This window comes from Aquarana catesbeiana, linkage group LG01 (assembly GCF_042186555.1).
Source record: "Aquarana catesbeiana isolate 2022-GZ linkage group LG01, ASM4218655v1, whole genome shotgun sequence".
NCBI classification, from domain to species: Eukaryota; Metazoa; Chordata; class Amphibia; order Anura; family Ranidae; genus Aquarana; species Aquarana catesbeiana.
The window spans coordinates 402,496,565-402,511,632 of NC_133324.1; the positions used below are offsets into that span (position 1 = coordinate 402,496,565).

Here is a 15,068-nt window from a genome sequence, read left to right on the forward strand (position 1 = left end):
GTCAGGCGGCTAGGTCGCCTGACAAGTCGCCCCCGTGTGAACCGAGCCTTACTGTGCGGGGCTACGCCTGTACAGCCATGTCGTTCATTCACAGAGTCCTGTGAATAAATGGACTACAAGTGATGGCACGTGGTAGATGGATTTGTAATTCTCAATGAAACACCAGTCGTACCCACTGACAAATCCTCCACCTCTCCAACTGAAAGCATGTACCTCTGTACAGGCAGGGAGCTGAAGGAAGAGTCAACAGAAGCCAGAAATTGCACCCACAATCCACTAATTGTAGGTACAATGCTTTGCGGCTCCTGAGAAATAATATATTCAAATTCCCCTGCAAACGTGCATTTATTTATTTTTTAAAGGTGAACATAGCCTTTAAATAATGACAATGTTATTAACCAATGAACATGTCCATAGTGGAAATGTAAAAACTGCTCTGGTCCAAAATGGGTAAAAGGTACAAAAGCTTAAGTGGTTAAAGTGGCTCTAAAGGCTGAAGGTTTTTTTACCTTCATGCATTCTCTGTATTAAGGTAAAAAACCTTCTGAGTGCAGCTCACCCCCAGCCCTCCCTTATACATACCTGAGCCGATCTCAATCCAGCAAAGTGCACGTGAGCATTGACTCTCTCCCTCCTAAAAGGCTCGGAGACAGCAGCAGGAGCCATTGGCTCCAGCAGCTGTCAATAACAGTCAGTGAGGAGGGAGCGGGGACAGGGCCAAGCCATGCTTTGTGTGTCTATGGACATATACAGTGGGCTGCTATATTGGCCACTGAGTTGGGGGGGGGGGGGGGGGTTGTGGAGGAGTCAGGAGGAGCGGGCGGGGGACCCAAGGAAAGGAGGATCGGGGCTGCTCTGTACAAAACCATTTTCCAATCCATTTAAGGATAAACTCTGCTTTTTTAAGATTTTTAAAGTTAAGTCTTGTGAAAGTCTGCAACCTTTTTAGGCAGAAATAAGCAAACTTGCAGGGAACCCCTAATGGAAAGCACTTGAACCTCAGCCATTAGTCTCCCTAGTGACACAGACAGGAATATCTAGTAGTGTGTGGCAGGGCAGGATTGGAACCCCTGATTTACCCTCACTTCCTGTCTAGGTGACAATATAGTGATCTAAAAGCTTTATCACATTCTGTGCATGCCTTCTTTCTGAAACTTGCTCAAGGAAACCCAAAATATAAGGAAAGTCTTGATATTCCTACTTGGATTAAACTTTCATTTTTCAGTATTAGAAACAAAATATTTGGTAGGACTCCGAGCTGCTCTGGAGGTTCATGCTCTGTCTATACACAAAAAATATGTTGTTTGCCTAAGATTACATGTTTTGTCATCAAGGATGAAAGTTTTACTTTACAGGTAATAAAATAAGACTTTTGAACAATGTCCTGCTGAAATAGTACTGTGTTTTGCTCAACCATAATGCAGAAAAAGCAGATTTTCCTAACTTCACCCAGGCCCTGCGATCCTCAATCAGCACCACTGACCCATCTTCACCTGCATACTTTTGCTAATCCTTCTACAATCTGCATTTCCTCAAATCAGCCCAACTCAGCATCTCACACTCTGCTCCAGGGCTGAATCACCTTCTGGCTTTGCTATCAAAATCCCCCACACTCTCCACTATTCCTCCAATGTCCATACACTGCTCATCTGGTCCCCTCTCCATATTACTCGTCTATTCTAAATATACAGTTTCCTCTCCCAAACATAAGTTTTGGCATAAGGCTTGAGAGTACAAAATATGAAAATTAAAGTGGTATTAAACCAATTCTTAGACGTGGTGGCTGCGCTCTCTTTTTTGGACTTTCTTTCCCTTATTTTCACCTGGTGATCTAGTCAGTAAATCTTTTGTTTTTCAAAGGAACAAGCTCTCTAGAAGATGTAGCAGTTAGAGGCCTGAGAAATCATTTACCATGGACAGTGGGGCTTACAATTAATTAGCTTTTATGTAAAACCTTTATCCATAAACCTGCTTGCTCTAACTGCTTATAAAGTATTAGCTGGAGTTTGGCTTCAAATTGTTAGTGTATTAAAATCTTCTAATACATCTAACACTCCCTTCCCCCTAGATTAGCAATGCTGCTGTCCAAGGTTGCCCTCAAACTCCTTTATCCAGATTTGGAGCACTCTAATACAAAAGGTGTGTTACTGGCTAGATCACCAGGGGAAAACAGAGAATGGGGGTGGGGGGAAGAGTCTAAAAAAACAAAATGAATGCAGCAACAATATATTACAATTTGTCAGCAGTTGATCTGAATGGATTGAGTCCGCACCCAGTATGGTTCTCTTGTCACAACAGGCACCTGTTACAATAGGCGTGCCCCTGAAGGAGTTTTCAGGGTCTGGGCTCACAACCCTGGACCAGTATGGCACCCTGTGGCTGATACGTTGTAAAAGTGTGGATGTGAGAGCACCCAAGTAGGTTCCAGTGCCTCAAACATTACAAGCTGTCCCAACATCATAGGGTCCAGGTATGGCTAACAAGGTTGCACTGCTCTGGATGCACTGCTTCTATAGTGGGATTAGAAGAGTCCAAAAATAAAATAAACTATTTAAGCTAATAGTGATTTCTCCATAAGGGACATCTCCTAAGGCCCTAGCAAAAAACGGAGGACTCACGAAGTGGGGCAGGGTTATAGGGGGATACAAAGGGGGCGTGTCCTTCAAAGCTTTGCCAGTATCCAATCACCTGAAAGTGCCAACCTATAACCCAGGGTCTATGAATACCAAGCCTGTGTCCTGTACAATTAAGATAGTATTTTTTTTACGTTACTCAGGTCATACTTCATTACACCTCCCTATTAGTTTTGTGTCCAGTGTGACCATATTATTGCTGGTAGCAAAAAAATAAATAGATAAAAAAATAGATTTGCAGGAAAAAAAAAAATCATCACAACAACTGCCCGAAGCATGTAAATATATTTTGTCTGAAGTCTGTTGATATATTCATCAAAGAGCATACAAGCAAAATGTCACAAAGCATCTGCATTTGATTAACAATGTCGAGTGCTCTCTTGACATAGTTTCAGCTTTACAGCACACATGATTAGGGGCCACAGCCTCAAATGTTCTTTGAACTTCCTCTGATCTTTTCCAGCTACAACACAAGAAATACTGGCAGAAATCTAATGAAATGTTTAATGTGTGTATAAATTTACATTTATATTGGTTACAATTTAAACAACTTTATACATATATCTGAATAACACAAATCATTTATTGTCACCGTTTAGTTACAGAACTGTTGGTATAGCCATGAGTCAAGGCCCTGTTGTAAGCATTTGTAATATGGAATGTGGGACTAGCAATACAAATATTAGGGGGGGCAGAAACTGAAAAGATTTGGGACTTGTATGCAACTTGGCATAGAACCTGGTAAGGTCCTGAAAACTTCCTCTTTTATGTTTTGCTCTGAATTTTTACACACATTATCAACTTAGTAATATTCTTATGTAGTTGATTTAAAGTGATAGTAAAGTCTCGTTTTTTTTAAATAAAAATAACAAATATGTTATACTTACATGCTCTGTTGCAGTGTATTTGCACAGAGCAGCCCAGAGCCTTCTCTTCTCGGGTCCCTCTTTGGTGCTCCTGGCCCCTCTCTCCTGTTTAGTTCCCCCACAACAAGCAGCTTACTATGGGGGCACCTGAGCCAAGCTGCAGCTTCGTGTGTCCATACATACAAAGAGCTGCCGCTCGGCCCCACCCCCTCTCTCCTGATTGGCTAATTGGCTTTGATTGACAGCAGCAGGCCCTTTAAAGTGGTTGTAAACCTCAGACATGAAATATGAACAAAGCATATCCCTCTATAGTGTGTACTTGGCTCAGTTAAGAGCACAAAGTGTCATTTTTGTCTGCTGCTTTGTTCCTCTGATACCAGCATGAGTCACTTCTGATAAGTTTTCCTGACACCAAGGGAAAAAAGGTGACAGGGGAGGGACCTCCATCTGGTTGACAGTCTCAGCTCTGTTGCTGTGTGAAAGAAGGTGTCCCCCTTCCCTCCAACAAGCTTTCAGAGCTCTCCTCACTAAGCTCTGCAGAGTGTAATGTCAGCTCTCTGCAAAGTCCAGAATTTAAAAAGCTTGTCTGACAACTCAGACAAGTGTTTTAAATTCTGGGGAGATCCCTCCAGTCTCCTTTTTTCTCAGAAAACCAAAGGCAGAGAGCTGAAATTACACACCGCATAGCAGAGAGAAAGGACACCTTTGTGATCTTGATTGAGACAAGTGCACACTATACAGGGATATGCTTGTTTATATTTCAAGTCTGAGGTTTACAACCACTTTAATGCATCTAGTGCACCATTACCAAGTGTAAATTAACGAGGGAAAAAATAAAATCAGATCACCTTGAGTTGTCTGCTTTCCAAAAAGGGTCTTCCTACTGTGCTGCCCTTTTCATTTTAACAAAGTTTTTTTCAAAATGTTTGTTTTTTTCCCTTTTCCTTTAGAAAAAAACTAAATACCACCAAAAGAAAAGCTCTATCTGTTTAAAAATTATATACATATATTTGTGTACAGTGCTGCATGAGGAAGTAAAGATCAAACAAAGCACTGAAAAATAACCTGGTAGTGATATAGAATTACAATCTGGCACTAAAGTGGTTAAAGTGGGTGAAATGCAGGTCACATTCTAAATGATCTTAGAAACATCTCAAACTGATGTCATACTGAGGCCAATACATGCCTATATACTTTCCCGTTCATCAGCAGGTTTAAGATTGCTCTGTAGCAGAGTGTGTGAAAGAATGTACTCTCCATTGGCGACTCCTAATTACAATTACGTTGATGTCATGTGCCTGGATTTGAACCTGGGTTCTACCGGCTCTGTGCTGCTGTCCTGTTCGCTCTGCTACTGGGAAATCTTACTCTCTGCTAAGTACATCTGCTCCTGGGATTCTCTAGCTCCACCTGCCTTCCAGCTGCAGTCAATCCAAAATTAACCCAGCTTAAATTGCAGGACTTCCTGAGTACTGGGCCCCTTTGTTGGATTTGTTTCCCTGGGTGTGTGATATACTGCTGATCTCCTGAACTTTTGGACTTTGACCTCTGCCTGTTTCCTGAATTACTTGCTTTGCTTGACGATTCTGCATTACTCTGCCAGCTTGTGTATGACCCTGCCTGCCTCCAACCACACTTCATGGATTTTTGACTCTGTACCTGACTATCAAGATTTGTTGCTGACTTGGCCTACCTGACTATGCTAGACGCCTCAATCCAGCCAAAGCTCCACTTTGGACAACCTTTTATATGTACCTTACAGTGGACCCTTATGCAGGATCCTGCGTCCTGCAACGACTCATGTTTAGCAGGAGGAACCAGAGCAGCAAGCAAGGGGGCACGCTATTCAACATACCAGAGGGGTCAAATAGGAACGGTGCTGGGAGATTTACTACAGTCTCAACAAATAGGACTGCCAGATAAGTAAATATAAAGATGTTTTCTTCACAGGGTACTGCAGATGTATTTTTTTAAATCCCCTGGCAGGGTTGCTATAATGGACAATTGCTTGGGTTTTCTTTATGTAAAGCTGGAAAAGAGTTAATGTACATAACGTGTAGTGAGGATATTGATTTTGAGACAACAACCTGCACTTCAGCCCGCACACACATTGGTGTATTGTGCTGCCTTAATGCTGATGCACCGCAACAATGTAAATGGGCACTGGATGTAAATATGGCCTGAAAATAAAGACTAACAAAACTGCAGAAGAAGGGTTTGAGAGGTGTTGCATGCGGTCATGTGTACACATTTTAGGTCAGCAATTACAGTTATACAACTCCAAAGAAATGTATAGGTAGTAAGTCAGTAAATGTACCATAATACTCTATGAGATGTAACTAAAACATATTGTAACTCTGGTACTGCAATTACTAATTAAGGCAGTTAAGGATTTATTATGGACAATTAGATGTTTGCTGTACCATCTGGCAAGTTATAATTATGCCAGACCTTTCTGTGCCAAAATAAACACATTTTTATAAAACATTGCTTGTTTAGAGCTTAGCATGTTTTATATCCCTTTATCGTGTTGAAAATTTAAATATTCTGGTCTGAAACTAATTGCCACCGAATCCCAGGCTTCTATTACAGAAATCTTCACCTACTAATATTTGTTGAAATGACAAAGAGCACACAAAGCATAGCAGGACTGGAAGGTAAATCAAGAGTGGAATAAACTTTATTTTAAGACCGATTCTTTCATGTGAGATTTCTTCGACTCCTCTAAACAGAGTTTAAAAAGCAAACTTGTCACAAACCTGTGAAAATTAGGCCCGAAAATATGAAAAATGTATATGCATAGTTTACCTGCAGTGAAAACGGCACATAAAAACAATTGTTAGATCCAATTAAATATGCAAGTCTTTTTGAAGAATCTTCCAAGTCTTGGGGCTCTTTCACATGAAAAGCCAGGAGGCGATAAAAATAGGCAGTTGAGACGTGGTTTTACTGCCCCGACCTCCCATCTAAATTCTACTATTATGGGTGGGCAAGACTGTACACATACTGTGGCTGCAGCTATTTTAACTCTGCTGACAGTTTGGCTATGTTTACACTTGCGGTTGGGGGTGTTTCAATTTGGTGGCCTAAATTTACTGGTCGCTACGATGTGCATTTTTCACTGAAAATAACCTCTGCGCATGTATTTTTTCATTATATGGTCACTTGCACAGGTTTGAGATTCGTTTACTTTAAAAATATAACAGGGTTTTAACGCCTGCACACTGATTAGCAGACTGGTGTAAAGCAAAAAATGAGGCAACATTTGAAACAGAGGGCTTTATCCTCAAGCCTAACTAGCATGAGGCAGACCAGCTTCAAACATTTTAATACTTTCTCTTCTGCTCTCCAAAGCAATATTCTTAAAGTAGGCAATATTTCAAACAACCCATGCAGTGTCTAAGATGGTACAGGTTGGAGAATCACTTGTACCTGTAGCTACAATACTACCCAGGTAAATGTAAAGATTCTGAAATTCATTGCCTGTTGTTGAAAGGTCATGGCTGAATTTATGACAAAACAAGATGAAATCTACAGGACTAACGTAATATACCTGGATATTTGACCTGGTTAGCTTTAAACTGTTAGACTATGTCCAACATCAGTGATTTATATTAGGTGATTATATGGACAAACGAGATATAAGGTCTATAATCCAACTTGTCAGGCCGGTTTACCTTAAATAAACCTAAAAAGTCCCCATCTGACAACTATATTCCCACTTACTCTTTGAGAGCTATTAAACTATATTTGGATTCCATTGAATGGGAGACTAGTGGTCTTTGAAATAAGATTGCATTGGCTTAGATTCCACCTTTTTGGTACTCAGGACCATATGTTGATCTAGGCCTGTTTGCAGAAAAGTCAGGATTCTTTCCACAGGAAGTATGCCCTCTGTGTGAGATGGTAAACCCTGCAGTAGGTATTTCTAGCTTTTAATAGCATGGGAATTACCAATTCAGAGAGGCCCATGTCTCAAGGCTTCATTAGACTTGCCATTAAAGGCAGTGACTATTCATGGTAAACCAGACTTTGGAATAGGAGATCTTGGCAATCTGGAACCTAAAAGGCCAGGAGGTCCACATCTTGTGTAAAAGTCTACATCTTGGAATGGAGAGTCAGAAATGTGTGGCTTTTTTCTGGCTTGTACTGTGTCTGTGTCTAGGATGAAATCCAATTACTCCAAGTGATGTGTCGATTTCTTGATCTAACTGAAATTTTTTGAGGTCTGAACTGTCTCCATCACATTGCCGGTCGGAACTCATGCCAACTATTCCCTCAAAAGGAGATTGTCCAGATATTCCACAATGGGAGCATAGTAAGGCTAAAATAAGTACCATTACCTTGGGGAATATACTCTGTCTGTGAAAACCAGATTAAAATTGCAGGGCAGCAAATTGCTGTTTTTGAGTGTCCACAGCAAAACCTAGGTAACATTCAGCTGGAAAAATGGGGTCATGCAAACGCATCCCTGTACGCATGTCCATAAAGGCGATGACAAACCTTGTGGATCCTATGCAAAACTTTTGGATTAAAATGAAGACCCTTAAATCCTTCAGATCCAAGGATAGGGTAGATGCCCTCCTTTGATTTTTGAACAGTGAAACGGTTGCAGTAAAAAATCTGAACCTTTCCACCTCAGAATTCTGGATTGTAGTCACTAGAAATCACATCTCTTACCCAGGCAGAACAAACGCCCCCCACTTTGCAAAGTTCAATACACAATCTGTGAGGGTCCCTCAAGGCCAGATAAATCAAATTGTAACAGCCAGAGGAAGGATTGGAGCCTAGGAGTGCTTCAGAACTTGATACAAGGACATCATATTTCCATGAACTTTGAGTGGAGTTTTTGTAAACTAGCGATCAGTCCCTCCATTCTAATATGATTAACTCATTTGGTAATGCTGGTGATTATGGATGATCTCCAATGTCAGGTAATCAATGCCATCACTTTGACAGTAGAAAGCAGTAGAGAGTACTGGCACTTCCAGGGTCTCTGACCACACGGTGACTGTATTTTGATGGGACAGCAAAAAAATGTATCCCCAGTATGATCAAATACGTGTAAAGGACCCACCATACATGAAGCATGGTACCTCCACCATGGTACCTCCACCATGGTACCCCCACCATGGTACCCCCACCTTCTCCACACCTCCAACACTGGTTTAAAATGAATAGAAACATTTTATGTAACATATTGGGTATCTATTTCATCTGGAGAGCAATTTAAAATTCCTGTCTTGGAGCTATGTAGCTATGCAACATAAACATCAAGAATGAGGATTTCTCCCAATCACCCTCTGAGATAAAGTGTCCCAGTTGCCTCTCCCGAAAGGAACTCTTCTTGTCCTCAGAGAAAGTAGGAGTCTGAAGTTTAGTCTTCAGCTGGGGAAAATGAGTACTTTTACCCCCAGTGACATAAGAACCGATGTTATCTTTATCCTGATTCTCCCAAAGATTTGTGGGACTCTTCATCAAACAGGATTTACAAAACAGATCGCCGCAGGCATGTTAGGCAAAGATTTTGGAGGGGAAACCATAGAAGTATGTTTATAGCCTCCGCGTTCTGAGCCAGCAGTATTTGCACTTTGGCCAATTAAATCCAGCATAGCTATGGAGAGCTCCCTCCTGGAGGAGCGTTACAGCTGGTGGAGCTAAAGAAGACTCCAAGGAGTGTATAGTCTTAGGCAGGGGACAGCAATCCAGGCTGCTGGCGTCAGGTCCCTGAGGGGGAACACTGCAGGCCATTCAAGGAACTGTTAGGATAGTGAACTGGAGAGGCCTGGTGCAGTGGGATTGCTCCACTTGCACTTGGGATCCAACATTTGGCACTGCTTAAGATAAGTATACACCGCTCCTATAGCGCTGCAAAGATGCGGCTTGCAGGACTTTTTTGACTGTCCTGCAAGCTCACAGCTCCAGTGTGAAAGCCCGCACAGGAGAGGCTCTTTACAGGCACTATTTTTAGCGCTGTAGCGCCTCAGTGTGAATGTAGAGGTTCCCGATGCTGGACCAACACTGCATACTCATAAAAAGACCTTTAGAGACTAGGTCACACCAGAAGCTGTGCTTCGACCCTAGGCCGGCAAAGTGCTCTGCGGCTAACACACCACACAAAGGTCAGGAAAGCACCACATCCCTAGACTGTCCTGACTGAGAGGCCGGGCGCATCAGCAGGAATATGGCCACAGGAGCATGATGTACTATATTCTGACAATGCTTGGATGGAGCTGCTAAACTAACGTGGTAAGAATTACACAGGAAGGGGATATCTTTGAAAGGAACTGTCGGTATCACTTGGTAATTTACAGCAAACCTTTCATAATTTATGGAGTAACAAACTTTAACGGTTTGCAATAAATACATAAATGGAACATGTCAAACATTGATGCCTGTGTAACTTTGCTCACATTTTAGCTCTGTGTTGGATATAGAAAATTTGTTATAGAAAGGCACCACCATTCATATGAGATATTAATGATAACAGGCAAACAGAGACCTCACATTCATAGAAATGAAGCAAAAAATAAGAACATTATCATTTAGAAAAGCGGATTAAAATAGCCATTTATTTTAATGTGATTTTTCAGTGCCTCTCTAGGAGAATGTGGCTGAATTCCAAAACAAAAAAACAAAACAAAAAGGCGTCTGAAAACAAGCACACATCCTAGACACAAAAGGCCCACAAATATCTTTTTGGCATAGTGTATTGTTCCAGGATATAATTCCAAAACCATGGGCCTGATTTATCTGGTGCAACAGATTCTCAAGCAATTGAGATGCAATGGGCTGGATTACTATCCCACTAAACTGCCAGGATTTGTTCCATAAAAGAAGCAGAACAAGGGGTTTATTCACCACAATGAGCCAAAGAATCTCACAGGATGGGTGCTTTTGTAGAAATTCAGCTGTCACATAGGCAGACGCCATCGACGTGACAAAGCGCATGCAATGCATGGTGTACACATTCAAGTAAATTCCACTATGAAACAAATGCAGCAAGAGCACCCAATAACAATTACCTTTAACATATTAGTGGTAAATAACAGTCTGCCAATCATAGCATTAGATAAATAAACTGCTCAATATATTAATCTTACATAGCACTTGACAATCTCCATACCAACTGTGTTACAAACAGGAAGCTGCTTCCTTGTAACCATAAACCTGCTTCATTACGTAAAAAACAAAAAAACAAAAAACAAAAAACAAAACAAAAAACAAAAAAAAACATAAGCATGCCTCCCCTGCTTCCTATAAACCAGAGACATACTCAAATCTCATCACACCTATAGGCACTTTTTCTTTTCTGATCTATTCTCTTTTCATCAATAGCTATTTTAGAAGCTCTTTAAAGTGTATGTCCAACCAAAATGTATTTTTTGATAGAGTAGGGAAGGGTTGAAGTGGTTATAAAGGCAGAAGGTTTTTTTTATCTTAGACCCCTTTCACACTGGGTCCTTTTGCAGGCGCTATTGTGCTAAAAATAGCGCCTGCAAACCGACCCGAAACAGCCGCTGGCTGTGTCTCCAGTGTGAAAGCCCTCTGGCTTTCACACTGGAGCGGTGCGCTGGCAGGATGCTGAAAAAAGTCCTGCTAGCAGCATCTTTGGAGCAGTGAAGGAGCGGTGTATACACCACTCCTGCCCATTGAAATCAATGGGGCACTGCGCCTCTGCAGAGGCGCTTTGCGGTGGTTTTTAACCCTTTCTTTTTTTACCCATCCCCACTAGCGGCCGAATACCGCCGCTAAAACGACAGTAAAGTGGTGCTAAAAGTAGTGGCGTTTACCGCCGACGCACCTCCCACCCCAGTGTGAAAGGGGCCTTAATGCATTCTACGCATTAAGATAAAAAGCGTTGTGTGTGCAGCAGCCTCCCTGAGTGTCCCTAATACTTACCTGAGGTCCCTCTCTGTCCAGCGATGTCCACAAGTGTCTTAGCCGTCCGAAATTCTCCCTCCTAAATGGCTGAGACACAGCAGCGGTGCCATTGGCTGCTGCTGCTGTCAATCAGTCAGCTAGCCAACCAGGGGAGAGAGGGGGCAGGGCCGTGTCAGGGCTCTGTGCCTGAATAGACACAGAGAGCTGTGACTCAGCTGGGATGTCCCCATAGCAAGCTGCTTGCTGTGGGAGCACTGAACAGGAGGGAGGGGCCAGGATCACAGAAGAGGGACCCAAGAAGAAGAGGATCTGGGCTGTTCTGTGCAATTCCACTGCAACAGAGCAGGTAAGAACAACATGCGTAAAAAGACGAGACTTTACAATCACTTAAAATCCTTTCTCAGGTTTTTACAGCTATCCAGGGCTTTGTTAGAGAGATATACCCTCAATTTCTGTTCTGGCGACAATGGTTTTACCAGACAGGAAGTAAGGCCAAATCTGTTCGTGCCTAAAATGTGTAAGCCAGCTTTATTTGTGGTTGACCGATCTTTAACTATTTGCCGACGAGCCGCTGTTGTACAGCGGCAGGTCGGCACGGCTGCATGAAACGCCGTCATTGTACGTCGGGCGCTTTAAAAAATTATAGGGGGTGTGCGTGCACCCGCAGCGCCTGAGCCTGATGCGTGTGGCCACGATGTCCGCCGGCCACCCACGATCGCTCCTCAGAGAGCCAGAACGGGGATTTGTCAATGTAAACAGACAGATCTCCATTCTGACAGGGGAGTAGAGAGAGATCAGCTGTTCCTAGTGATCAAAACAGCGATTTCTATCCTCCTCCAGTCAGTACACTGCCTTCACAGTTAAAAACACCTAGGGAACACTTAACCCCTTGATCGCTCCCTAGTGTTATTTCCTTCCCTGCCAGTGACATTTATACAGTAATCAGTGGCTATTTTTAGCTCTGATCGCTCTATAAATGTCACTGGTCCCAAAAAAGCATCAAAAGTGTCCAACCTGTCTGCCGCAATCCCGCTAAAAATCGCAGATCGCCGCCATTACTAGTAAAAAATAAATAATAAAAATGTCATAAATCTAGCCCCTATTTTATAACTTTTGCGCAAACCAATCAATTTACGCTCATTGCGATTTTTTTTTACCAAAAATATGTAGAAGAATACATATTGGTCTAAACTGATGAAGAAATTATTATTTTTTTGGATGATAATTATAGCAAAAAGTAAAAAAAAAAAAATTCTTTTTTTTTTTTTCAAAAATTGTCGCTCTTTTATTGTTTATAGCGCAAAAAATACCGCAGAGGTGATCAAATGCCACCAAAAACCTGCTCTATTTGTGGGGAAAAAAAGGACTTAAATTTTGTTTGGGTACAACGTCGCAAGACTGCGCAATTGTCAGTTAAATTGACGCAGTGCCGTATTGCAAAAAAAGGCCTGGTCATTAAGGGGGCAAATCCTTCAGGTCCTTAAGTGGTTAATTAAAGTTGAGCTCCAAGCACAAACATTGTCTAAATATATTCTTTAATAGAACATAATATACAAAGTCCACTTTGTGTGTGCCAAATGTTTTTGCAAACACATATAATAACTTGCTGCTAAAAGTAGCAGTGACATCACTGTGTTGTACATAGTCTGTACACAGTGTAGAACTGTGGGAGGGTCCCAGCAGGCTCCACCCACTACATGTTTTCTGTAGAAATTACAGGAGGGGGCGGATACAAGACTAGTCAGCTGCAAAAGCAGAGATAGCAGCATTGGCTGGTCTTCATTACAGGAAGCTCCTTTCAAAGAGCCAAAGTTTCACACTGGATTACTGCACAGATCTGGAAGAAATACACCAAGACTCAAGTAAGAATACACATTGCTCTTGTATTTTGACAACAACAAAGTATCCCAGAGTTCAGCTTAGGAGGAGGTATGAAAAGCTCTTCTATCTTTAATATTTTTCAAGATTTTTATTTGCACTTTTGCATGCACTAATACTGCAAATGATACAGCATGTTTCGAACGTTAAAAAAATGGAAGGCAAACTATTATTAGGTGCCAAAAATCTATCATTCAGGAACTGCATCCATAACTGGCAAAAACACATATGTACTAGATGACAACTTCCAACACACTTGTAAGTGACAGGGAAATACTCACAGAAATGATTAATTGCTTCACAAGCTTGGTATCATCAATACAGTCAAACATTGCCAGCAAGACAAGATGGGAAAATTCTCCCTGGAAAACAAAACAAGATACAAACATTATAGACTGCACCTATATATATATATTGCTTGAAAAATGTAAAACTGTCAACCAGCATTAATATCTGTAATTATTAAATTACCTATTTATAGGAGCATCTGCAACTGCATAAAAAGCCTGCAGATATGGCCGACTGCCATCCCGACAGGAAATAATTATATATATTGCCCTCATGTTGTAAAGCGCTGCGCAAACTGTTTGGTGCTATATAAATCCTGTATAATATTATATATATATATAATATTATATATATATATATATATATATATATATATATATATATATATATATATATATATATATATATATATATATATATATATATATATATATAGGAAAAACAGTGGTTATTAAAGGGTAAGTTCACCTGTACACGTTTATCAAAGGATTTCCCAAGCACCACATTGTCCCAAGCATATAAAAATGCTGTAATCCATTCCTCAAACGAATACCCACCTTTTCAGCTGCTGACACCACTCTCCTCCCCAGTCTATCCTGCAGATTGCAAGATGCACCCAGTGCCAGATGTGCAGCCCCTGAACTCTTGCCCCCCCCCTCTAATGCACAAAAGTGTGCTTGCTTTCGCAGCTCAACGTTTTTACAAGGAGGTAGGACTACGCATGCATGAGTGGGGAGGGAGGCTGGATTTACAAGGGTACTGCTTCCAGCGCTGGGTGAGTCCTGGCATTTGCAGAACGGACTGGGGAGGACAATGTCATCAGCAGCTGAGGAGGTGGGCATTTGTTTCAGGAATGGAGTACAGCTTTGTAATATATTGGGGACACTGTGATACATGGGGACCTTTCTGGGAAACGTGTGGCAAGGTGAATTTTCCCTTTAAATATCACCAAAAGAAAATAATATATATATATATATATATATATATATATATATATATATATATATATATATATATATATATATATATGGGGTTCAGTACTGCCTGACAGTAATTTTCAATCAAAATATCAAAGCTATAGGAAAAAAAAAATGTCCTGGTATTGAAGTATTAACACAGGCTGGTACTCAAGTGGTTAGGTAATATTTTTCAGAACTGCACAGTGTATTTTAACTTATTGGGGTCTCCTGACTTCATAGTAAATTTTGTTAAAAAAAATAACTTAGCTTTTAAATACTCAACATCTCATGACTTACCACTGGTTCACGCTACAGTGGCGCTGCGAGCCGCATTTTGGACACAGCAGCCCATTCATTTGACTGGGCTGTGGTGCACCTGAAAACACGGGTAAAGGTCCCTGCATCATTTTCAAAATCGCAGCCCGCACAAAACTGCAAGTGCAGTGCAGTTTCCATTGCAGGAAGCGACTGGTGCAATTAAGATTAAAGGAATTCACATGCATCTCCTGCATGGGTAGGTGCCATTGCCAGAATGGGTGCAGACCCGCAGTGGGAACCAC

At 41.4% G+C, this 15,068-nt stretch overlaps 1 protein-coding gene across 1 annotated transcript in view; it reads right to left on the reverse strand.

Moving 5' to 3' along the window:
- Positions 1–15,068, reverse strand: part of PUM3 (pumilio RNA binding family member 3) — a 131,454-nt gene that overhangs the window by 21,818 nt on the left and 94,568 nt on the right. Inside the window, exon 13 of the mRNA XM_073634930.1 lies at positions 13,543–13,623. Coding sequence (XP_073491031.1) covers positions 13,543–13,623 — 81 coding nt within the window. The remainder of the gene's footprint in view (positions 1–13,542; positions 13,624–15,068) is intronic.